Below are 26591 nucleotides of genomic sequence, written 5' to 3' on the forward strand. Positions count from 1 at the left end.
GTATGTTTGTCTTGAAAAGTAAGAGGGTACCGGTATCATCAGCAAATAATAGAAACAATACTACCACATTAAGTTCTCTCATATGCATGAAATCAGCATTTTGCTAGATCTCCACTTGAAAGTGACTAGCATAAAGAGAATAGCAATCTTTCAATGAACTACCTACTACTCATACTCAGCCGTTCTGAGGGAACAGTCCATCATAACTCATAAAAAGTTCATTGTACGGGTTACTTTAATTGGCTGACATGATTGATGAGCATCCAGCTTTATTCCACTATGCATTAGGATTAATTTTAGTTTGTGATGAATGAATGATCAACTTCTCCCAGGACTAATCAAAGAAATAATGGTTTGTCAATGCTTTTAGTAGTTTTATCAATAATAATTATATAATTAGACAATATTCTTTTTCTAATATTGTATCAACCTTTACCTTTAGAAGAATGATTGGCGTGAAGTATACAGTGATACAGCAACACTAATTTTTAAGAAATTAATGTTTTTGGTTTGAATTTTTGAAAAAAAGTTGAAAAATTATCAGATTGTCTTAGAATCGTTTAAAATTCCCGCCTATTGACGTCATGATTCTACAGCTGATTTCTTAGTTCATTCAAATTCCAGTAGAGTGCACTTTTCAACATGGCCGTTTGAATAAATTTCTGACGCTGCTTGGATTTTTGGTTAATGTTTTGTTTGGGCGTTGTCGTGGTTGTTTGAAAGGAAATGTTTATTTAAAACTGTTTTATCATAAATATCAAAATGACGTGGGTAATATACAATTTTATATTCTTCTCGTCACTTTTTGTAATATGTAAGTAACATTTTTATTATTTTTCCTTGAACTACCTACTGATGATTCATAGTCATACTGTAACTGCTCATTGTCTCTCATTACAGCTTGATCCTTTTTATTTTAAATTTTTGGTGTTTTTAATACTCCATAAAAGTGTCAAATTTTACTTTCTCAACTCTATTACAATTATATAATATTGAATTATAAAAACAGTTGCAACCGTTAATTGAATATCACCAAGTACTCATGATGTAAGGTTATGAACTTGAAACAACAAACAGTAAGCTAACTTGTTGCTCTTTTTATTATTTTGGATATAGCTAAATAAATATTATTATCAAGTGTTTTAACACCTATAAAACTACATAGATTTTAAAACACAAAGGAACACATATGGTCATTTAGACCGATAAGCTCATATTTAGACTTTTATAGCTTTTCGTCTGGTTTTGAAGACTTTTTTCATGAAATATATCATCAAGGATCAATGTAATTTAGCACTACTGCTAGGTTCCAGGGGTGCACTCATGCTGGAAAACTGGGTTTTGAAAGCAAATTGTATAATGTACATCCAGGTAGTGGTTATCCATGTCTAATAATAAATAATGATTTTGTATATATACACATTATTCAGATTATACTTACACATTATTATCAATTTTCTAGTAATGAATAAATTAGCTTTTCTATTCTAGATTATTTACATGTAGGTTACCATACTAAATAAATAGTCTATATTTATTATAAATCAAAACTCCGTGCCTTGAACTGATTGTTAATGTGTGATATAGACGTGTCTATAGTGGAGGGAAAGGTACTATGATTGGCTGACTTCACACTTAACCAGTTCTGCTACAATAACAGGACAAAAATGTGCATCGGTCAATCTGACCAATGTAGTCCAATAGGTGTTAAGATAATTCGCATGTAAAACTTGTTTTTATTTAGAATAAAGCCAACACCCTTCATTTAGGTAAACTATAATGCATTTTTGTTGTTTTGTAGACTATGATAGTGATTTGATTCTGTTGTTTTTTTACCTTCTATTTATGTTTTCTAGGCAAGTCCGAATGTCAAATTCCGAAAGTAATGCAAAACTCATGGTTCTCATGGGAAAACGGCCGACAAACAATGACCGAGTTCAATGCAGATGTCATGCGACGAACAGGTCTACCTGGAGACTTGCCTTGTATCAACATTCAGGAGGAGAATAAAATCAATTTTACACTGGTAATACACAACAATAAAGAAGGCTGTTACATCTGTTCCAAAATAATGGTGCGAACTGTCAACGTACTGGAGAAGATTGAATGTGAGTTGCATTATTATTCCATCTAATTAATTTTATTGTGAGAATTCACTTTCAACTGTCAACATTGTTTGTATGTGAAAGGATAGTGTTATTTATAAGGAATGCCAAATGCCAATCCATTTTCAAAATACAAAAACATTTTCTACGACAGGAGCATCATTGGAAAAAGTACGGTTTGCAGTGGAAATTACGTTTTTTCCTCCTCATTAGGCCTATGCCAAACCTAACTATTAAAAAACCGTGTATGCCTATCTGAATAATCCTTAAACGCTCAGACTTGGAAATGGTATCAATCTCTTCGTTATCATGTGTAGAAAGAGGTATCCATGATGACAATTTTAAAAATATTTGACCTATCATCATGAAAAAGCAAGATGGCGACAATAATTTGTAAATTATCAAAAAATCGTTTGTAATTCTATTAATACTGAGGATATCAGATCAATCAATTCCGCCATCTGGTAGTTTCATTTTTTTTTCACAATTACAAAAATATTTTTGAGATTGCCTTCATTAATATTATCTTTCTACACATAATAACAAAGATATTTATACCATTTTCAAGTCTGTACCTTCAAGGATTATTGAGATACACTGTTTTTAATTGTTAGGTTCGGCATAGGCCTAATATGGAGGAAAAACGTAATTTCCGCTGCAAACCCTACTTTTTCCAATGACACTCCTGCTGTGGAGAATGGACTAACAGCCCTCAACTGGATGCCATTTTGGATCTTTGGGAATATTCTACAATACAGTCTTAGTAATAGTAGGATATGATCACTGTAAATACATTTACAGGGTGGAAAGTGAAATTTCGTTCCCGAAAAGTATATGTTTCAGGTTTTTGAAGTTATATATTAATCATGAAAAGATTATTATCAAACAAAAATCCAAATTAAATGCTGTAATTCACCACGAAGACTTCTGCTACTGCAAATATTGACAATATGGTAAACAGCTAGATGAAAATATTTGCAGTAGACGATTTGCAGAATTCTTCGGGGTGAAATACAGCATTTAATTTGGATTTTTGTTTAATAATAATAATTAATTCATTAGCATTTAAATAATTGCAAAATCTCAGTAATTTCCACATGGAAAGATTACTTAAATTAAGATTAATCTCTTGAATATTATATTCTGAGTAGTTATGAATACTTTGGTGGTAGAATCAATCTGAAATCTTTTACTATAAAAAATATAATCTAAAAAATATTGTCAATCTGAAAAGCAATATAAAAAAATTGTCAGTCATGCACGCCATCTTGAATTTATCAATTATGAATAATATTTTCGTTGCTTCCATCATCAATATTTCCATGTGGCTAGTTATAAGGAATAGATTAAGACTATTTGCAAGTCTTTATAAGGAAGTAGTCGTGAAGAAATCGATTTTATAGTTCAGTTCTAATGATAGGTACTTTGGCTTAGCGGCTAGAATGGCATTATAAAAAAATAATAACTTCAGAACAGAAGATGATAAAAACTTGAAATAAACTGGAATAGACCATAAATTGTACTTCAAAGAACTTTTGACTGGTAATTTATATCCAAAAATCCTCATTGAATGTAGATATTCAGAAAAAATATTCTTGAAAAATGAAATGTTTTCGAAAAAGTGTGTTTTTGGTGCATGTTTTAGGTGGAAATGTGTAATATCAACCTTTGTAAAACAGTTCATCGTGATCCGATTCGCGTTTACTAGAGGTCTCTAATCATCGATGGTAACCATTCTGTGCCCGTTCTAATAAACGCTGGATCCGCCATTTTGAAACGGCCATTACGCTGCCCAGTCGTGACCTCCAAATGCGCATCAAGTGGTTCAGGCACAGTATACATACAGTATGGAAACTCGGCTAGTACCCTGGCGCAAAAATCCGCCATCTTGTTAGGAAGTTCCGCATTATAATAGTATTTATGGGAGGTTCAGATCACTTTACTGATCCGGATCAATTGATCTCGTTCACTGCCGCGAGCCAATCAGAAGACCAGGATTGGAACTTTCTAACGTCACGTGACGTGTCTAGTATTTGTGCCATGTAAAAAGCATTGGTTGGATAGGCGTTTGATTGACAGTTTCCATTCTGTATCTATTCTGTGGTTCAGGTATCCTGAGGTACCCTAGAATCAGAATATTTGGGTCTGTCCATTCAGAAAGAATGGGTCTGTTTCCGTTCATCTTCAGAAAGTGCCCACGAAACCCTGTTTATGTAACATAAGAAGCCCTACTGTAGGTCTTATTTTGAACTTATTTGTACATTGAAGTTGTGTGTGTATTTCTCATTTTTCCATTTTCATTAATTTTCCATTTAATCATTATAATTTTGTATTTTTTCAGCTGTTTGCGTTACTCTGCAGAAGAACGAGCAGCCTACTGTTGAAAATGTATGCAGGTCTCTGTACAAACATCAGCACATTATAACTCTATTTTCGGAAAATCCAGTACCGGTTAACTGCAGGTCGAGTGTTGAAGGTGTCTTCCATTTTGCCTATCAGGTAAACAACATTCATTTTAATTGAAATGGAGCTCTCAATCAGGCCTAATTATTACCTCTGATGATCTAAATTTAATCAATCAGAATTACACAACTTACAGAAAAGTGTCACAGGCTTACGCCCAAAACGGTTCCAATTCTAATTGACGATTAATTGATTATGGTTTGTTGTTGAGTGTAAACTACTAAAAATGCAATACGTTGAGAATGATGGAATAATGAAAAGCCTGCTTCCGGTTGCAAGTACAACTATCAAATTTAATCGTTATCAATTGAAGGTTAAATGCCACGAGAATCAATTAGAGAACCGGATGACATATTCAAATATCCTACAACAAGAATTGAATATTCATATCAAATTATACGTTTTAATTCCTTGTTTGAACCATTAGTTTTTCAGTAATGTTATCAAAATTTGGGAGTTGAATATTTCTTGGCCAAGCCTGTTGTTCCATTCTAATCATATTTATATTATCTGTAATATTGTTTCCTCAAATAAATAAATTTAGTGGTTTCTTATTTGATATAGATATGTATCATTAAGAAATCCTGACATCAACCATATTATTGTACTATTAATATTATACTGTTTTAATTCCTTTGAAATTGAAATCAATAATAACTAGTAATATAAAATACATCATAGAACTAATTATTAGAATTTTTAGTTTTGTCTGAACTCTTAAGATATTCTGCGTGGGAATTGAAGATAAAATTATTAAATTTTGGTTAGTGTTCATTGGAATCGAGGAAAAACTCTCTGAATGATTCATATACTGATATGATTCATTCACATAATTATTATAATGTTTTTTTTATTTTTGCAATATCATTTTACGCGTTTTCTTTCATTCCCTTTCTTTATTTTTGGTATAGAGTTAGTGGGAAGGATATTTTGAATATTCTTTCCGAAGAAAGAATGATATGTCGAAAGCTCCGCCAATTTATGTAGATGCATAACAATATTATCTATAGTTATTCCAAATAGCTTTTTCATATCATATACAGTTCAATAATTATTTTTTTAGTCTATATTATGTAAATTGATCTATAATTTTGCTGTATCGTAAGGTATTATATATAAGTGTATAAGCCAGTATATATTGTAATCTACATAAATAAAGTACTCAATCAATCAAATCAATCAATTTCATCATTGTTGCTCTCACCCTCTTTTAGTATTCCTAGTATTCATTTAAACTCTTTTCCTTGACAGTTTATTATGATATAATTTAAAAATGCGATATTAGCAACTCCTATCTGCCCATAGAATGTTTCCTTGTAGGTAGTTTGATTTTCTAATTTTTTCAACTTCATTTTGTATATATTTACGTATTTGTAAGTTGAATTTCTCTCAATATTATCACTAAATTTATTAGTCAATTTGCTACGTTTAACTACTTTGCGATTCTCTGTATTATAACCTATTGTTTCTTTTTCTCATGACTCATAACTAAAAAAAATTAATCACCTTTATTAAGATTCACTTGAAATAGTCAGCATTGTTTCAATGGAAACCATTGATGTTATTTATGTTGTGAATGCTGAAAGTCTGACTTGAAACTACCTATCTGCAGCCATCTCTAGTCATTTGTGTATTAATTGTTTTATATTTTGACGAAGTCTGTCTGGCGACTGCAGGTCATGGACTGAATATACTGAATTACTGAATCTCATTATAGGCTGAATGAAGATTCATTCTCAGTTTCAGTCTTCATTTAATGTCATTATTTGTGAAAGAATAATCAATTAATATGCGTTTTCCATTTGTAAAAAAATTTATTTATAAAAAAATTAAAAAGGCTTTTTACATAGGGTTTCAATGCTTTTTTGTAAACTAATAAATAATACATTTTACAAAATTCTAATTACAGTAAAACCGACATACATGTTCGGCAAACATGTTTGTTGTGTACATCAGGGACAAACATTTTTAAAAGTTTGGACAATCATTGTTTGTCAAACAAAAAATTACTGTTTTTCCAAACATTTTCGGTGTTGACAGCTGTAAAACATAAAACCTGTTCTTCCCACTTGAAAATATTTTGTTTGTGACGCGTTCACACCGGCCACGGGCAAACATTGTTTGCCAAACACAATAAAATTTGCCCAAACTTTTTCAACAAACATGTTTGTCGAACATTTGTTCAGTGTGGACACGGCTTAATATGCTGTCCATTATTTAGTTAAATGATAAATTGTATTTTTCAGAATCGTTTCCGTTTCACGGGAGAATGCAACCACCCGGATGCCCATATAAGGTCATGTCAGCAGGCCGGATCACAGTTTCTTATCACCAATCAGAAGTTCAACATAACCTACAGAAAGTGTGAGGGAATGTCAGGAACTTTCGAAGCTTGTGAGTATGTTTTATTCAAATTCTTACTTTTCCGGGTAAATGACCTTCAAAAATTGAAATGAACATGTGAATTCAATTATTTAATTACTAGCCGTCAGGCTCGCTTCGCTCGCCATATCCGTCTAGCCAGGGGGCTCCGCCCCTGGACCCCCGACTGGATCGTCCAAGAATGAGATTAGCAGGCTCGCTTCGCTCGCCTGCATTATTATCATGTTAGGACAATCCAGTCAGGGGTTCAGACTAAACGTCTGGCTAAACGGATATGGCGAGCGAAGCGAGCCTGACGGCTAGTAATATGATATTCCCAGGATTGAAGTAGCAGTGCCCAATCAATTTTTCCGCGATAAATGCATTTAAATCTTCAACTTGGTGCCAACCTAACAAAGTCAACTCAACTTAATGCCAACCTGACAAAATTATTAATTTAGTTGCCAGTTAACAACTGTTTCAAAGAGGTACTCTATCTAGATTATAGTTCTATAGTAACATATGATATGGAAATTTCAATTATAATTAAGAGATTGGGAGAAGAAGAATATACATGCTAAAAGGAGAACTTTAAACCCTTAAAAACAACCCTTAGAGTTAAAATATTGCCAAAAGATTTCTTAGTGCGCCTCTAAAGGGCCAACTGAACATACCTACCAAATTTGAACGTTTTTGGTCCGGTAGATTTTTAGTTATGCGAGTGAGTGAGTGAGTGAGTGCCATTTCGCTTTTATATATATAGATGTAATAGTATTGACTGACCTTCGATTAAAAGAATAATAATAACACGAGTGTGATGCCCACATAAGATCTTAGGCTTGAGTGAGAATGAGTGAGAGGGATGATGATGAGAGATGATGACTAATTTTAGGTAGACGGGACCGATGGCTCCTCCGAAAGACGGGATGGCCGTATATATGTGATTGTGCTGTGGTCAAAAACTTTTGCCCCGGTCGAGGTTCGAACTCGGGTTCTCTTGATTATTAAACCGGCGCGTTATCACCTACTCCAACGAGCCACCCAATGTTGTGTAGCACCAGCATGCACAGGACGGGATATTTCTATTTTTAATGGCAAACTGCTAAAACAGTATAATTACATGATTAGAAATAGTTATTTGTGCAACTAGTGCGCAAAGTGACAGTTTGCTGCACCGAAAGAAACGTTTACGCCCGAGCCGTAGGCGAAGGCGGAATGGTTTCTTGAGTGCAGCAGAGGAACTTTGCGCACGTATTTCACATTAAGTTTTTCCTACAGTTACCATTGAATATGAAAAGTGGGTAATTATGGGTAAAATAGCCTGAAATCCATCAAATAACTTAGTAGTGTTTGAATGGCGAGGCGGCTGTGTGGTGTGTGCTGTGGTGGCACTGTGCTGTTGCTGTCCTCGTTATAATATATAATAGTAATAATTAGCGCGTTGTGCTTCGTTGCACCTCTGCTCACTATAGCAGCCACAGCAGTCACTGTTACCAACTTCATTTTGATTTTGCTGCACTGTTGCTCCATATAACCTACTAAGTATTTTGCGTTGCCATGTTGCAAATCTGGAGTGCAGAAAAATTTTTCCCGCACTAGAGCGGAAAAGTGATTCTTTGCGTTCTGTAATCAGTGCAGCAATGGCCACTTTTCAACGTAACTGTAGGAAAAAACAATATACATCAATTCTTTTTTGAATCCCCCTACTAGACTATCCATCTGTGAGTAGAGGGATGTATACAAATAGATAATACTTAACAGTGTTTTTATTTATTGGATGATTGAAATTTTCAAAATCAATGTTTTTGTGTCTGGTAAATTTATTTATTTATTGACAATAGTTATAATTTACAAACTTCAGGATGAACCAACAACAGTCATTCACCCAAAAATTATTCTATCTCCAATATAGGATAATATAAGCTTTCTTCAAGTTATGTTCAAAATTTAATTCACTCATGATTCTGTCCAAAATAATTATTTACTGAGTGCTTCTATAAAAAGTTAATAAAGGGAACTATGTGAAGGGAACTATGAACTATTTTTAGTTATTTCTTTTTTAATTGAAAAATCCAAGTAGCCCTATCAAAATAATTTATCAACTGAAATGTTGATGTTTTTCAGTTGTGGAGTACAGTTGCCTGGGAGACTGGTTCGTGGACAAGAATCACTTTTTCGCCGTGGCCAACACTAAGGAGTCGCGTAAAGAGGAGAAGTATCGCTGCTTCCTGAAGAACAGAGATGACGATCTCTTCCTTGGTGTGTCCATCACTGCCGAGTGCAACACGTTGAAAACCGTTGAAAAGAGTCCCGAGCGTATGCATGTTACTCCAGGTTAGTAAACTGTATTTATAGTAGTTAATTTTAACGAACTACTTTATTTCATTCAAATAAACAATATTAAACTTGATTTAACGAACTACCTTTGTTGATTCAACGATATTTAGGGGTGAAATCTGTTCTCTCTTTTTTACAATTCTGAGCTTTAATCAACTTACAGAAAAGTATCACAGGCTTATAAGCCCAAAACGAGCCAAATTCTAATTTATACAAAAGTCCAAATGTAGGTAGGTTATATGTCACTTAACATTCTTCAATTACACACTCAATTTACAATTCATCAAAACAAACAAAAAACATTTTGAAATGAAAAAAATACTTCTAAATTGAATTAAATCAATCACATTTAATTAGAAAATTCCAAATATCTGTGAATCCATGAAAATACATGCTCAATTTGATTGTACATTGTAGTAAATACTGATCTGAGCGTAATGTCTGTAGTCTTCCTTGTACTTATTAAAACAATTAATTTTTAATTTGAAGGAATGCTTGTTTTGTTGTTTAGTGAAAGCGGAAGTGGTAGAGCCGGGCTGCCGACTGCCGCAGAACTTCTCTGGCGAGTGGATCAACACGGCGAATCTGGACGCTGAGGTTCGCATGAACGAGACGCACATTGAGGAGAAGTGGTACCCGGACGAGGGTCGCTACAGGCGCACCATATACGTGTGTCGTGAGACAAGGGATTCGCGGTATATGATGGCCCGGTTGACTGTCGATGGATGGTGAGTGTTTCTATCCTCCTATTCCACTTCATTCTCCTCCTCCTCTAACAAATCCTCCTCCTGCTCTTCCTTCTCCTCCTCCTCCTCTTCTCCATTCCTCCTTCCAAACCTCCTCCTCTTCTCCTCTGGCTCTACTTATCCTCTATTGTTCTCCCCATCCTCCAATTCTACTCCTCCTAAAATTCTATTCCTTGTCATCCTCTTCTTCACTAACTCCTCTTCTTCTCCTCCTCTTCTTCTTGCTCCTCATCCTCTTTTTCGTTTCCTAGTACTATTTTTTCTCTTCTTATTCTTCTCTTTATTCTAATTAATCTCCTCTCTTATTTCTCTTCTCCTCCTCCTCTTGTTCTCCTCACCCTACTTCTCCTTCCCATAAATGAATAAATTTTAATTTTCATCCAACAAATGTACTCGTATTGCTCAGAACATACTATTGCTTGGTAAATCTCAAACTCTCCTGGTGTTGACTATTGTATTGTTTCTAATCACCATTCTTGTTGTTTTGAATTTCAATATTGGCCAATGATTATTCTTCAATAAATATTAGACTTTTATTTCCAATGTTTTATCTATCTGATTGATAAGCTATTAACATATTCGATGACATATTTATGCTGTTGGTATGACATTGCTATATTTATGCTCAACTCACTGTGTTATTACATTTTTAGATGAAGTTTGAACTTCTAATGATCAAGTTCACTTTTCAAGATTGACATGACTATTTTTAATTGTTAAGTAATTTATTGATGCAACCAATGTCGAAAATCTATTGTAATCGTTAAAAAGGATTTTTTACAATCATAAAAATTTAAATTTCAAATTCTTCTTCTTAAAATAGGCTTGCTTTTTTCAATTAGCCTTTTTTTCTTCAGTCTTTTCTCTATTTTCTATTGTGTCTTGTGTTATTTCGTATTTATAATCTTTCTTCCAAACTATTTTTATTGCTATTTTTCATTTTTTTTTTTTTTACCAATTTAGTTTCAGTTTGCGTAAACAATTGATTTTCAATGAGGCTTGTTTTGGCATAAAGCTGTAAGCCTCTATATGTTGTTGTAATTTTTCTATTGATGTAAATAAATAAATGAATGTAAATTATACAATGAAAACACAAATTTAAATTTTCAACCACTTTTTATTGTTATGAAATTTTATAATAAACACAGAACTTGGTTTCGTGGCTTTACCAGCCACGTTGTAAACAAACAGCTGAAGATGTGGCTGGTAAAGCCACGAAACCAGGTTCTGTGTATGTTATAATATTTTATAATAATAAAAAGTGGTTGACAATTTCAATTTGTGTTTTCATTATGGAAAAGTACCACAACATCACTCACAACACAACTGTTCAATTATACACGTTTTTTATTAATTGATTATAGTCAAAAAGATTACATCTGCTTTGACTTTGTGGCGAGACATCATAATGTAATCAGATACCGGAAGGGAATTGCCGTCATCAAGGACGACTTCCACACAGTCTGCTCCTGGAAACAATTCAACAAGCAGAAGGCCTGGAAGTACGACCTCTTCTTGTGTAAGTCAACTTTTGTTCTTTAAATCTGTAGACTAGTTTTAGCGTAAATTCTGTGATGCACCTCTAAATAATTGTGAAATTGATTATTTGAGAATTTATAATAATTTTCCTCTTCAACGTCCTATCGCCTCAATCTGATCCTCATACATTTTTACCTTGGGCGTCCCACTGTTTTTTCTTCCCTGTTCTTTCACATCTACATACTGTTTTGTTTTGCAATGACCCCTCATTCAATGTAAATGTCCATACCATGTACCATTCTAACTGCCTCAGTTCCATTTTTTCACTAACATCATGACCATTTCTCTTATTCTAGTATTCCTTACTCTATCCCTTCTTGTCTTTTCAACAGTCTTTCCATGGCACTTCATTTCCACAGTTTTTATTAAAATTTTCAACGGAAGCAACAAGTTTAAACCCAAATGTGCTTCCTTTTTACTAACAACATTTATCTTATCTTCACTTGTATCATCCTATTTATTTTCATGACATGATTAGCCTATATTGGCTACCTTTCACTTCCATACAGCATGATAGGAGTCCGGTATACTTGGCTCTTTATTGTGGTACTACAATTTTACTCCTTTTATTGCACTATAAAAATATAAATTTCAGCCAGCATTTATTTATTCCATCAGTGTTCCATAAAATGTCAATTAATCCCAGTAATTCTACGAGGTCTCCCAAATATCAATTCATCCCTATTGTGGAATTACAATTTTACTCTTTTTATCCTCTTCTTCTTCTTTGTCATACCCTTTTGCCGTTAAGCGTTGGGTTCCTTCAACCATTCTCTAAACTTTATACGATCCTGTGCCATTCTCTTTACTTCATTCATTGTCTTACCTCTTCCAGCAGCTATACTCTCTACACACTGATTCTATTGCAGTCGTGGTCGTCCCCCCTGCCTCGTCTTCCTTTCGGTCTTGACTCCATAATCAGCCTTGGCTTTCGTTCATCACTCATCCGAGCTACATGGCCATACCATCCTAGGGTTTTTCGTTGAACAGTGGTAATCAGTTCCTCCTGTTTTAATGTTTCTCTGATCACACTATTTCTCATTCTGTCTCTTTTGGTTTTTCCAACCACCCTACTTAGGTATCTCATTTCTGAGATAGTTATTCTTAGTTTCTGTTCTTAGTTATTCTACTCTTGTGATTTTCTATCATTGTGAGGCATTCTGTTCCATAGAGTAGAACTGGCTTAAATATTGACTCGTATATCCTTATTTTATTTTCCTGGCTTATTTCTCTTTTACTCAGGATGGTTCTGCTAAGCTGGTAATACACTTGGTTGGCTTTCCTCAATCTATTGTTTATCTCTTCATCAACTTTCCCATCTGTATAGATTAATGCCCCAAGATATTCATAGTTGTTCACCCTTTCAAATATTTCACCATCCCATGTTATATTCAACTCCACATTCTCCTGATTCTTTGTTACTATCATCACTTTACTCTTCTCAGTGTTGACAACCATTCCTTTATCTCTTATCGCATTGTTCCTTTATCTCTCTATTGTATTGTATTATGAAGTTTAATATTTCGAGTACTTTCATGATAAGTTTCATTCCACATGGATGCAAATAACAACTTTTCTTTCCTCCAGTATTGCTAATGTGATCTAGTATAATGTTGATAGCTTAATATATACTATATTATTTTCTTCGATATTTGTAATTGATCAATACTAGTGCAGAACTGTTAAATAATTATTATTTATCTCTTAAGTTTGATTTAATTTTATTGTCAATTTTTGTAAATGTTACCATATGCAACAGCCTAGTAACAATTATCAATAAATATATCTATCTATCTATCTATCTATCTATCTATCGCACTACACTATTCTGTTACAGAATTTTGTAGAACTCTTTTTATTGCATTATGAAAATATAGATGTCAGCAAACATTTACTTATGTCATCAATGTTCCTGTGAAATATCAATTTATCCCAATAATTCAACAAGGTCTCTTGAATATCAATTTATCCCAGTAACTCAGCAAGGTTCCGTGTGTTGTTAACAGCAAAGAACCCAGTTCCCGTGCGTTGCCCGGTGGCGGGCAAGTTCAACTTCACGCAGCGCGGTGACATCCCGTTCGAGACACGCATCCTGGGCGGAGTGACCCTCTCACCCCGCCCCAACACCTACTGCAAGGAGAACATCTCCGACTTCAGTGCCTGTGACACTGACCAGAAGGAGATACTCATCGACGAGACCTACTGTCTCTCCGTCGACCATCTTGGGCGGCCGGTCGACATCTACAGTCAGTTCCATTCATTCATTGTTACAAAAAAATTCCTTCCTCAATCTGTGCCTCTACTGTATTTCAAGGGCCGGTTTCCGAGCTGGGGATTTAGGAATTTGGTCACACACCGATTAGTCAAGACAAGACTAGTCACGTTTAGTCACAATACTTCCCATTGCTGCTTATGACGCAACACACACTGATTAGTGATTGCAATCAGACATGACCCCATAAGCCTATGTGAAGTATTGTGACTAAACGTGACTAGACTATTCGGTGTATGATCAGCCTTAGCTAAGTTCTAGACTTTAAACAGCTGGAGTCAGAAAATTGGCTTTCCGAAACGGGGCGTAGTCGCAGTCCACGTTCAAATTTGAAAAACTAGAGAATTGAACACAAAATGAAATAGTGTAAAGTTTCAGCTATTTTGGAATATTATTTAGGAATGTTTCATTTCGTCAAGGAAAAACGCTTCCAATTATAGAAATGAGAAAATAAAGATTATCATAAAAACTGCGACTACGCCCCGTTTCGGAAAGCCAATTTTCTGACTCCAGCTGTTTATAATCTAGAACTTAGCTAAATCCCGAACTCGGAAACCGGCCCTAAATGAAAAATCTGGTGTGGTACACTCACACAACTTTCCTTGCTCATATTTGAAACTACGATCAGACTTTTGTATATGTGTATATATAATTGTTTTCAGAGTACTTTTTCCTTTGTGCAAATAGTGAATTCGATTATTTTTTTTAGTCAAAACAGCTGTTCTACAGATGAAATATCTCGACTATGTGTTCTTTTTATGAACTGCTCTACCTACCTACGTCATGCACGAGAAGGAGGTTACAAAGTCCATTTCTCAAGGATGGGGTGGACTCCCCATCAGTTTCCCAGAAAGGAGACTCATGCCAGTTAATAGAGCTGATAAATAACTATACAGAGTATGAATTTGAAAAAAATCGGTCAAGTTATTTTGAGAAAATCGTGAAAAACATGGTTTTTTTTTTAGTAATTATCCGCCATTTTTCTCAAGTATATTACGGAACTCCTGCAATTTTCTCAGGAATGAGACTCATGTCAGTTGATAGGGCTTATAAATAGCTATCCATGGTATGAACTTAAAGAAAATCGTTAGAGCCGTTTTCGAGAAAACCCTGAATAACATGGTTTTTTAGTGATTATCCGCCATTTTTCACAAGAATATTACGGAGCTCCTGCAATTTTCCCAGAAATGAGACTCATGTCAGTTGATAGGGCTTATAAATAGCTGCTATCCATGGTATAAATTTGAAGAAAATCGTTAGAGCCGTTTTCGAGAAAACCGTGAAAAACATGGTTTTTTTAGCCATTATCCGCCATTTTTTCCGCCATCTTGAATTGAATTTTATTGAATTTCTCATTGTCGGGTCCTCATGGTATAAGGACCTTAAGTTTGAAATTTCAAGTCAATCGGTTAATTAGGAATGGAGTTATCGTGTTCACAGACATACACACACACACACACACACACACACACACACACCACACACACACACACACACACACACACACAACACACACACACACACCACACACACACACACACACACCCAAAAATCATGTTTTTGGACTCAGGGGACCTTGAAACGTATAGAAAACTTGAAATTAGGGTACCTTAATTTTTTTGGAAAGCAATACATTTCTTACCTATGGTAGTAGGGCAAGGAAAGTAAAAAGAGAAAATTGATCAACTTGACAAAGTTGACCGATTGGCATTTACAGTCAGTTGCATTAATTAATTGAAAAATTAATCATTGAATCCTTCTTCACAATAACAAATATTAAAAAAAAACTCTTTATAAACTTATAAAGTCTACATTTATGAGCTTGAAAAAGTTGGCCGGTTGACATTTACAACCAGTTGCATTCATTCATTGTTATAAAAAGAATTACTACCTCAATATTTGTTCCTTTACTGTATTTCAATTGAAAAAGAAATGTTGAAACAAATAATATAAGATATAGTGGACTGATTTGAACTATAGATATCTATCTACCATAGAAGGCGGTAGATGAAGATAATTGGGAACCATTCTGTCCTATCATTTCCTCTGTCTAATGTGAATCTCATTATAGAGGACTACTTACTCCAGTTACTAATATTTTCAATGAAAAACTAAAGTTTTTAACAGAAAATATGCGAGAAATTCAATTCCTCAATTCTAGATATAACTTTCCTATTCTATAACATTAGGCTGACCACTAACGACAGGACATTCATGATTAGCATCTGTGTACACACATATCATCATACATTATATCATCACAGCGAAAGGCATGGATAAAAAAGTTTTTTAATTAGGGTTTTGTTTCTTAGATTTTTTGTTGATTTTTTAATTTTCTGCGCTATATTTGAGGTTAAATTATTTTTGTATCATTACTTACTTACTTACTCCCAGGGCCATCTATATCTAAGTTGACATTTGGCCGCACCAACATTTAGTTCGCTCCTCAGCATATCTTTCTGTCGCTCCAAGTCTCTCCATGTCAGTCTTAACCTGTTGCCACCATCTCTGTCTGGGTCTCCCACGGGGTCTTCTTCCTAGAGGGTTGGGTGTTGAAACTTTTTCAGCTTGGACTATTTTCCTCTTCTGAGTATGTGCCCAGCCCATTGTAATCTCCTACATTTTATTCCACTTACAATGTCTGGTTTATTGTAGAGGTCTCTTATTTCCTTATTATGTTTCCTCCTCCATTCTCCTTGCTCGTACGTGGGCCCATATATCTTTCGCAGCACTTTATTTTCAAACACTATCAGCTTTTGTTCTTCCTCCTTGGTCATTTTCCAAGTTTCAGACCCATAGAGTAACACTGGACTTATCTGACACTAGTCTTGTATAGTCTGAGCTTTGTTCTGTGAGATAGGGACTTTGAAGAAAGTAGTTTTTTGCAGGCATACATACACCTGTATAATTATTTTGTATCATTATAATTTGTAAATTTCCAGTGTTTCATTGCAATTTGTAATTTTCCAGTGGTTCATTTCAATTTGTAATTTTCCAGTGGTTCATTGCAATTTGTAATTTTCCAGTGGTTCATTGCAATTTGTAATTTTCCAGTGGTTCATTGCAATTTGTAATTTTCCAGTGGTTCATTGCAATTTGTAATTTTCCAGTGGTTCATTTCAATTTGTAATTTTCCTGTGGTTCATTTCATTTTTTTAATTTTCCATTGGTTTATTTATTGTTTACCGAACGCACTAAGGTTTATTTTTTAACTCTGATTTTCTTTTGTCTGTCTGTATGTATGTATGTATGTAACGCATTTACGGCCAAACGCCTTGATAGAATTCTATGAGATTTGGCAGGAATATTCCTTTTTTAACTGCGCGTCGATGTATACAGAAGTTTTTTTTTAATTTTTTTCATTTTTAGGTTAATATGAAAGAAAGGGGAATTTCCTCCATATTCCGATATCACTATTTATATTATCATCTACTCTAAAGATAGGATTAATCAGACTATAGATTTATTCATAATCATAATATTATTCATTGCATGCATTACACAGATGTCTGGAGAAGCCGGTGAACAGGTGACACCAGATACTTGTGGATGAGGAAACTGCATGAGGTCCACTATTAACAGAACTACTTGTTATTGGTTTTTATTTAATGTTAGATGCTGCTGTCAAACAGCTGATTTTTGTTAGAAGCCTCTCGCTGATGACAAAACATGTTCATCATGGATGTACTGTCGTTATTGGCCAGCCGTATAATGTTATTCCTCTTTTCTGTATAGGGCTACTTGTAATATAAATATAAATATAAACAAAAATAAAAATCTCAGTACCCTTTTAGAAATATTTTATCACAACATGTTTCGGACATTTATGCCATTTTCAAGTGATCAGTGATCGGTAATGATCAGTGATCGGTAATGATCAGTGATCGGTAATGACCAGTGATCACTTGAAAATGGCATAAATGTCCGAAACATGCTGTGATAAAATATTTCTAAAAGGGTACTGAGATTATTATTTTTTCTTTATATTTAAGGTTATTCCTTCTCTATGAAGTGAATCCATAGAGAAACAATAGCTTGAGTAGATATCCCATGGTATAGGGCGTTTATGTCGCAACTTTTACTGTTATCTCAAGCCGATAGTCCATGTATTTATCTCCCAAAAAGGTGTGTGACGCTGGTAGTCTCTCATATTGTGCCGTTCATACACTCTCACCCCAACAAAACAGTAAGAATTGACAATAATCGACAGTAATCGGCTTGAGATAACAGTAAAAGTTGCGACATAAACGCCCTATACCATGGGATATCTACTCAAGCTATTGTTTCTCTATGGTGAATCTCACTACAGTTGTAAATAGATAAAAATTGATGAATAATTATTTCTTTGACGGTCAGGTGACCCCGACTACCGCATGAAGTGCATCGGCTTCTGGAAGGAGAACCTCAAGTCGTACCTGATCACTTACGACGAGCTGGATGCCTTCTCCAAGTACCGGTGCTGGGTGTACCAGCGCGCCGACCTCAACCGAGTGCTCATGTCGCAGGCCATCGGTCCCTTCTGCGACCTCAACCAGAAGGCCACCTCTTGGAACTACACCGAGGGTGCCGCCGTCGCCCTCATCATGCAGGAGTACGAGAGAGAACGTGAGTTGCTCTTCTAGTTTATAGTTAGTTATGGTTAAATAGAGGTTAATTATATTCATGATGTTTGTAACTAATATTTTCAATTTCATTAAGTTATTTAGTTATTAATAGTTTATTATGGTAAGTTACATTTTTTAGTTGTAGAAGGTCTATTAGTGTGATTTCATAACCGTATAATACTTTGGACAACATTAACATTTTATCAACATTTTTGGAGATGAATAGTACAGGCTCAGCCTAGTTTTCCCTCCATGGTCATAATTATATTATGATTATAGTGTTTTTTTTACAATAGATGAATTTATAAGTAAGTTTTATGCCGGACTATTGAGAAAGAGGAAAATGATGAGGTTTTAGAAAGAGCAACCAAGAGGTTTTTCAAGATGAATTGGTTGATTGATCATGCATAAGTGTAAAATAAAACGTGAGTTGCTGAATTTTTGTTTAAGTTTATAGTTAAGTTTAATTATGAATAGTAATATGAGGTTATAGCTCAGTATAATTATTTAAATTTTCAATATTAGAACTATTAGAAGGTCTTATGTCTGAATATTGAGAAAGAGTAAAAAGATAAGGTTTTACAAGGACAATCATTTACTGATTCACTTACCTTTTGATTTGTCACTTTTGGTGGGGTCACTATAAGAATGACGTTTTTTGATTTATGAAAAATCTAAAACAAAATTTCATACATGATCAGCAACTTGATAGTAAATTTAACATTGTCCTCAAACTATGTTTGACATTCCTGTTATCGGTTGCTAGGTAATAAAAGTTAAACTCAACCAATTTCTACGGATTAAATAATGGCTCAACAATGTGCTTTTCCCAACTTGGGCTCTCTGTATATTCCTGTCATTAGTTATTTGATACAGCAGAATCAGAATACAGAATCATCAGTATTATGAATATAGCGGAATATTAGAATATGGTTTAAGGTAAATAAATGAGTGTCATACTTTATTAAAAAACTCTATCGTTTTCTTCGTCCTCAAGTTTTCAAGCAACAGTATAAGTTATTCATGCTGCTTTGATAATCTTTACCAAACTTTCCGCTTACTGGAGAATGGTATTAAAACACTTGAACATTTTGCTGTGCGGTTCGGTACTTACATTTCTAGTTCTCTGAAAATAAATGACTCAGGCTTTTTACAAAGTGTATAATATTGTTTATGATTTCAGGTGACCAGTGTCCCATGCATTTCGACGACGGCCAAAACCCATGGGTTGTGTCCGAGAACTACATCAAGATTTTCGACTTTTTCCGTGACGGAGCTGTAAGCAGTCGTAACCAAATTGAACTCACTATTGTCAGCTTTATTCTATTGCTAGTTGCTAACAGACTGTTCAACTCCTAGATTAATGTAGTAGTATCATTATAGCGAAAGTAAATTCAAATCTCTCAAATACTACTTAATCTAACTGTTCAATTCGTACTTTATAGTGGGATAATGAAAGTATAAGTACATTCAATATCACTCAAATACTACTTAATCTAACTGTTCAATTCATAAATTACAGTGGGGTAATGATAGTAAAAGTACTTACAAATTTTTAATTCAACTGTTCAATCCGTACATTAGAGTAGGCTAATGATAGCAAAAATAATTTCATTATGTTACTATAACTGGGTTGATTTGTCTGCTTTAATCATTGAGATAAATATAACTACTATAGATAATGTTAATAAGAGTATAGTGATATAGATCCCAATTAATTGCGCCCAAGAGGCGCTTTGATACACACAGCTCTTATAACCCAATTTTTTGTTATTGTTTGTAGATTGTAAAAAATGAATGGAACTTTTCTTGAAAGCTAATAACTACCGACCCGTCCAAGAGAGGTTGACGTTAATTATTGTAGTTGAAATACAATAGTTTATTGTACTTCGCTACTAATAATTATTACTAGTATTCGTGAAAATATAAAATTATTTATATTCTATAATTATTATCAATATTGAAATCGTTGAATTGTTCAATATATTGTTTACAATTTTTTCAAAGTATGTGACACTATAATTTCAGCCAGGACATGTATTTGAAGAAGATGTGTTAGCCTCATTTTGGAGCGTGTGTGTTACAAAAAATATTAGATGGGGATAATTCACACGTAGTTCTAACTAACTTACTGGCAAATATACATATTTTTTAATTTATTATTTTTACAAACTTGTGGCATTTTTATCTAACTTGGGTTTTTATTCTATAAATGACAAAAGCATCTATTAATCATATTTAAAACCAGTCAATGCCTTATTAGTTAGTAATTTTACAGTGCCTTGATAAAACTATTCTGAATGATGTTAGAGCACATCATCTCAAAAATTTGAACTAAATAATTGTTTTCTCATAATAATGCTCTCAATTCTCTTGATATCATTTTTAATTAAATATTTAAAGTAATATTTAGTATTTCTATGTAACTAAGTCACTTTCTTTAGTCTTCAACTATTGTTTTTTATCCGTATCAGCTATATTTTCTTTAACCTGCCTTAATATATTCAACCTGGGAGTTCTACCTTTGCATTGATTACATTATACGTAGTATAACTATTTTTATATTATACAATGGTTAAAGACTCAACCCTTGTCGTCAGCTAAATTTTTATATGTACGATAGTTGAGCTTTCAGCTAAAATTTTAAATATTTATAAATTAAAATTATAGTAGGTACCCTTTAAAATTATAGTAGGTACCCTTTAAAATTAATAAAACAAGAATACAAATTTTAACGTATTTATAAATATAATCTTTATTTTTACAAGAAAGTAGTCCTGAATTCATATATTTTAAATATTTACTTTAGAAAGTAAATAGAAAGTATTATCTTCACATTGAAAAATGTACTGTGTGTAATGATAATTATTGCCATATTGGGAAAATATTATTTAAATCTAGGATTGATCTTAACAACATAAATATTTTGAAATCAGTTCTAATAAAACAGGTTTTTGAGAAAAACTATGCCTTCAACACGACACGGGCCTCTCTCCCATTCTACTCAAGTGCCTACATTCCAAACTATTTTAAATTAAACATTCCTTTTCTATGGAAACGTCTTTATTAATTTACTCTTGAAAATATTTTTTATAAATTTACGGTTTTTACACGCTATGAGTGTTTTTCGCACATGGCTTTGATAATTATTAGTAATGCTATAATTATTGTGATTAGTCTAAGGAATCAATTAAATACTGTATTCTAATGATGACTTCATGAACAAGTAGCCTGAATTTGAAATATTTTAGTATAGTATTTAAATTTTGATAAGCACGTGCCTTATTTTAGAATAAAGTTTTTAAATAATCTGTATCAACCTATTGTTCGATAAGAAACTATTCAACGTGTTCTTCATGTTATATTATTTAGGTATTATTTATATCATCACGCAGTATAGTATCTAATTAGTTTAAAAAATTAATGTCTATACTTATATGATTTTTGTTTTGATTTTTCATTCTCCGTCCATTTTTAAGTGATTCTATTGTATTGTTCCGTATAGTTTATTTACATGTTGTCTTGGTGTCAATTTTTTAAAATTTGTTCTTACACTATTGTTGAGATAATTTTGTTGTTATCTGGGATTTTGTTGTAAAAATAATGAAAAATATCTTAGGGAAGTTTACTGCCTGGATGAGGTCTTTTAAAACAATATTTTTAAGTACCATTTTAGTCTAGTTGTGAGTTTTTCTCATATTTATTGCCTTTATAGTTTATTAGGTGAAAAAAATATTCGATTCCTAGAAGGTAAAAGAATGTGTGGTTAACATTTTATAGAGTAGCTCTGGAAAAGTATATTAAATCTGATTCTAAACTAGTTTTTAGTTAATTCTGACATTTCTATCAGTGTTTCTATTGGCTGTAAAAATTTGTACTTTTATTCGAGTTTTAAAATATTTGCAAGGTTCTATAATTATATTTATTTGGGATATTAGGCTTCAGTTTATAATATTGTCTTTTTTGGAATTGCTTAGTAGTAAATAACAATCAATTATTGAAAATTTTGATAGTTATTCTTGTAGTAGGGAATCAATTTACTGAATAGAAAATGCAGTTCTCCAATTTTCATCAACTTTATTAATTCTCATTTTCTGATTAGTAGAAAATACTGGCATTTAGTGACTTATGTCTAAGCTATAATACACAAAATCCTCACAATACTCTTTTTTATATCTGTATTTACTTTTACGCTTCTCATTGTAAATTTTATACTTTTGTATATATTTTTATCTTTTCACATAGATGCTAGCTCAAATGCTTGTCTGTTCGTATTTTATAGTACCGTACCTATATGCACAAAAGCATACCGTATAATATCTTATAGTCTTTGTCAAAATGAATATTAAAGTTGTAAAAATATTGTTCAATCCAGGAAGCATTTTTTAATGAACTGTTTATTCTTATCCTGAATTTTCTCAGTTGATTTTGTTGAATTTTCAAAGAATGAATCTATAGGCCTATGAGCAGTTACATTTTATCACTGTTATGAACTTACAAGTTTTCATTGTTGAATTTTCATTTTTTCCATACTGATGTAACACATTTCTGTATTTATGAATAAATTTTCTAATAAACATTCTTAATATTTTTCATTTGAATTTGCCTGTTCATCTATTGCTGTGGTTCTATTGTTTAAAAACGTTTTTCTTTATTGCAAAATTGATTTTCAAGTCAACTTAAATGGAAAAGGTGCACAATTAGAATAGTTTGTACCAAAGTTTTCGTGGAGAAATATCCCAAGTTGAATAAAAAAGTGAAACTAAAATAACAATGTTCAGGAAAACTCAACCTCTTAAATCAAAACTGTTACGGTAATCTTTCAAAATTAGTTCTATCAAAATCAGGAGTTATTGATAATTTAAATTGTCAATTTAATCAGGATTTAATACTATAGTTTAAAAATCATGTTTTTGGACTCAGGGGACCTTGAAACGTATAGAAAACTTGAATTTGGGGTACCTTAATTTATTTGGAAAGCAATACTTTCCTTACCTATGGGTAATAGGGCAAGGAAAGTAAAAATTAAACTATTTTTGAGGATAGGCAGTGTGTCGGTAATTTTAAAACAGGAAATTTTTTTTATACTGTACCGTACCATACAATTATTATTACCAGGACAATTTCGCTTAAAACATCGGTATCACGGTCACTTCGGTCGCCAACAAAGAATTTGGAAATCTATTTCAATCTCAGCGAAGCAAATTCACCAAGGTTGCTTTCATGGTTACTCCAAAAATAATTGATCCATAAAAATCGCTTTGTAATCGAGTTTGAAAATTGGCGGTCATACATCTTCATTGTTGTACAGCTGATACTGAAAACAGCTGTTCAGCGCTAGCGCCACTAGCGAGTGATTCTGGAACTACTGAGTTTGGTTAGGATTTTTCCACCGCGACTGCGCTGAGGTTGGCTTTCATTCTTTTCATACTTTGCATTCCAACATGCTGGTGGTTTGGGCAAAATGTCAAAAACTCTATAGCTGAACAGTGTTGTGTGGAATTTCACTGCAACTATTCGTTAGTAGAACTCGTGAGTTTTGTCAATCTGTTTGAAAGCAAGGCAGGGGATCCTGACCGAGCCAGCAGCGAGCAAGTAAGTCAAGCCATGCATTTCTGTTTAGTTTGTGTTTGCATTTAGTGACGATCATTGATTTTTTAGCTGGGAAGCGACAGCATTCGTCTTATCTCACTGGTTGTCCTTCCTGTCGAAGAGAGAGTCTAGATTCCTGAATGGAATGCGGCCTCTCGATTCAATCTAGGACGCTCTCAGCTCTTCTTTCTTTTCTTTCCGAGATTCGAACTTAATTCTGTATTGCACTCATTCATTCATATTCGTGACTGGATATTTGGAGAAGCATGACCGTAGCGGTTATGCTTTGATGATTCGCTCGTCTTCAACTACCGAACATGTGAGTTATGTGCGTTTTTTGTCGACAGAAACTTGCGATAACAGTTCTAAATTGACAGGCGATCGCCCAATAACGTAAATCCCGGGCGAAACTACACTGCACTCTTATCTTATCGGTGCCAAATAGTTTGAATAGCGTTGCAAATTTCTGTTTTCACTTCTCATACTACACACACAATAAGCTAGCTATTAACCTACAATTTTCAAACAAATCATGAATAATTTCATGGTCACTAGATTTATCTTACAGCGGCAGTATTCATTTTTCAAGTAGGATAATGAATAAATGATGAAAGAGAATGACATAGATTGAATGAGAAAGTTCCCCTCTTTTTCTCCTTCATATTACTCAAAAAACTAAATTTATTACATTGAAAAACAAATTTCCAAGTGAACAAAGCATGTCCTTGTAGTCTAACTTAATCTTTATATCTTTACTTATTGTAGCCTATATTCCAATTTTTCAGAACCCAATATAACTTTGAGCTAAGTACCTAATGTAGGTACTTGAGCTAATATGCAGCTAAGTACCTACCTGCAATAAATTATTTTCTAGAATAATTATGGAATAATATGCTCCTATATATAGAGGCATAATATCGCAAAATTAAGTACCTAGTACTTTATATAAGCATAAGTGTAACAAAAACATATTTCAGTAGGCCTACTTATAAAAGGTCGATGGAACTTATTCACTTAAATTATTACAGTACCGGTAGGCCTATTCAGTTTTGATTGAGGGTCTCATATAAATTAATTGTCCCTCATCCTTCGCTACATTTTATTGGAAAATCGAATTTCAAATTGTTGAAGATTCGAGTCTTTCTATCTATCATATAATCATTCCTGAATGGAATGGTTATGTTCTATGGTCTAAAACAGCTAAAAAAACCTTTGAAGTATTCCTATATTCTAAATTTAAACAAGATACTTTTTATAAATTACGGTACGGTATGGGTTTTGGATTTGATTAATCTAGAAATGTCCCAGCTCGATATAAATATTGATGGACAAGTGGAAAAGGGTATCTTTGGAAACTTGATTCCTTCTGATTCTGATTACTTCATTCTTCTAAGAAAGTACAGTAGATTTCATGGAATTTCATAGCTAGGGTGTTCAAATAATCCGCTTTGATGACTCACCAAGTTATATCATGAGGAATGCTATAATACTTTCGAATAAGAAAATTAAATTTCTCAGTCCCTTATCAATAAATATACTGTTATAGATAGGCTGGATGTTAGATAATAATATTTAAAAGTATGTAGATAATGCTAGAGTATATTAAACTACAGGACTAGCTTTCCTTTATAAATGTTAATGATTTACATTTTGATATTTAATTTATGACTAATATTATTATATTTACACAAGTTGAGGGTATGCAGCAAATAATAAACTGGAAAGTTTAGACTGAAGAGCTATAGGCCTACAGTAGCTCATTGGTTCAAGCATGTTAGCTATAGTGAGATTCACCCTATAAATAATATCTTTAATGCTTCCCATTCAAACTATGCTGATAGTAAGACAGACATATCAAATTACGGTAGACATATTACGGTATACGGTAGACATATAAATTATATTGAAAAACATAGAATTATATTAATGCTTAAATATTTAATCTCACTTTATTCATTTATTCTTTATTCATTTATACAATAACTACATTATCAAAATGATAGGGAGAGAAAAAATAAGGCAACCTTTTGCTATTCCTCTCCCAAATTTAGATAACACATACGGTAGTCCGAAATAGGTTAAAGTAGAATCTTTTCAAATATCACAGAATTACTGAAAATAATGATTTCGACTACAAATGAGTTGAGATTAAATTTCTTATCATAAATTATATTGAAAAACATAGAATTATATTAATGCTTAAATATTTAATCTCACTTTATTCATTTATTCTTTATTCATTTATACAATAACTACATTATCAAAAAAATCTGGTGTGGCGCACTCACACTACTTTCCTTGCCGTTATGAAAATTGATCACGTGACGCTAGTGTTCACGCGCATAAGAGTCTACTATTCAAAGATTTGAGCCAGCTGGTGACAGGGCAATAACGCTGGAGACACACGAGGTCTGCTATCTCTTCATAGTGAATGATTTAATAGAATCAACAGTTGCCAACAGTTTGCAATTGAAATAATAATATTTTCTCGAATTTCGAGCTTATTTTAAATTTTAGGTGAAAATGTTACTAAACATTAATTGTAGAGATTTTCATGCTCAATCTTTTCCAT

General features: G+C 33.2%; 2 protein-coding genes across 7 annotated transcripts in view; both read left to right on the forward strand.

The window, feature by feature from the left end:
• Nucleotides 1–630: 630 nt before the first annotated feature.
• LOC111047730 lies at nucleotides 631–20662 on the forward strand. The gene is made up of 10 exons (XM_039440258.1): nucleotides 631–814; nucleotides 1857–2108; nucleotides 4447–4604; nucleotides 6815–6962; nucleotides 9054–9263; nucleotides 9778–9994; nucleotides 11377–11531; nucleotides 13558–13797; nucleotides 18180–18428; nucleotides 19611–20662. Exons 1-10 carry the CDS (start codon nucleotides 763–765, stop codon nucleotides 19784–19786), a joined length of 1857 nt encoding a protein of 618 aa, XP_039296192.1. The 5' UTR covers nucleotides 631–762; the 3' UTR covers nucleotides 19787–20662.
• A 3135-nt stretch (nucleotides 20663–23797) lies between these two features.
• The window catches only part of LOC111047728 (A-agglutinin anchorage subunit), a 69741-nt gene continuing 66947 nt past the window's right edge, over nucleotides 23798–26591 (forward strand). Inside the window, exon 1 of one of the 6 annotated variants that reach the window (XM_039440264.1) lies at nucleotides 23798–24022. The gene's annotated coding sequence lies outside the window, so the exon portion shown is untranslated. Of the gene's footprint in view, nucleotides 24023–24053; nucleotides 24339–26591 lie in introns of those variants that run through there. The other 5 variants (XM_039440260.1, XM_039440262.1, XM_039440261.1 and 2 more) reach the window with 5 other exon arrangements.

This window comes from Nilaparvata lugens, chromosome 13, assembly GCF_014356525.2.
Source record: "Nilaparvata lugens isolate BPH chromosome 13, ASM1435652v1, whole genome shotgun sequence".
Taxonomy (NCBI): domain Eukaryota; kingdom Metazoa; phylum Arthropoda; class Insecta; order Hemiptera; family Delphacidae; genus Nilaparvata; species Nilaparvata lugens.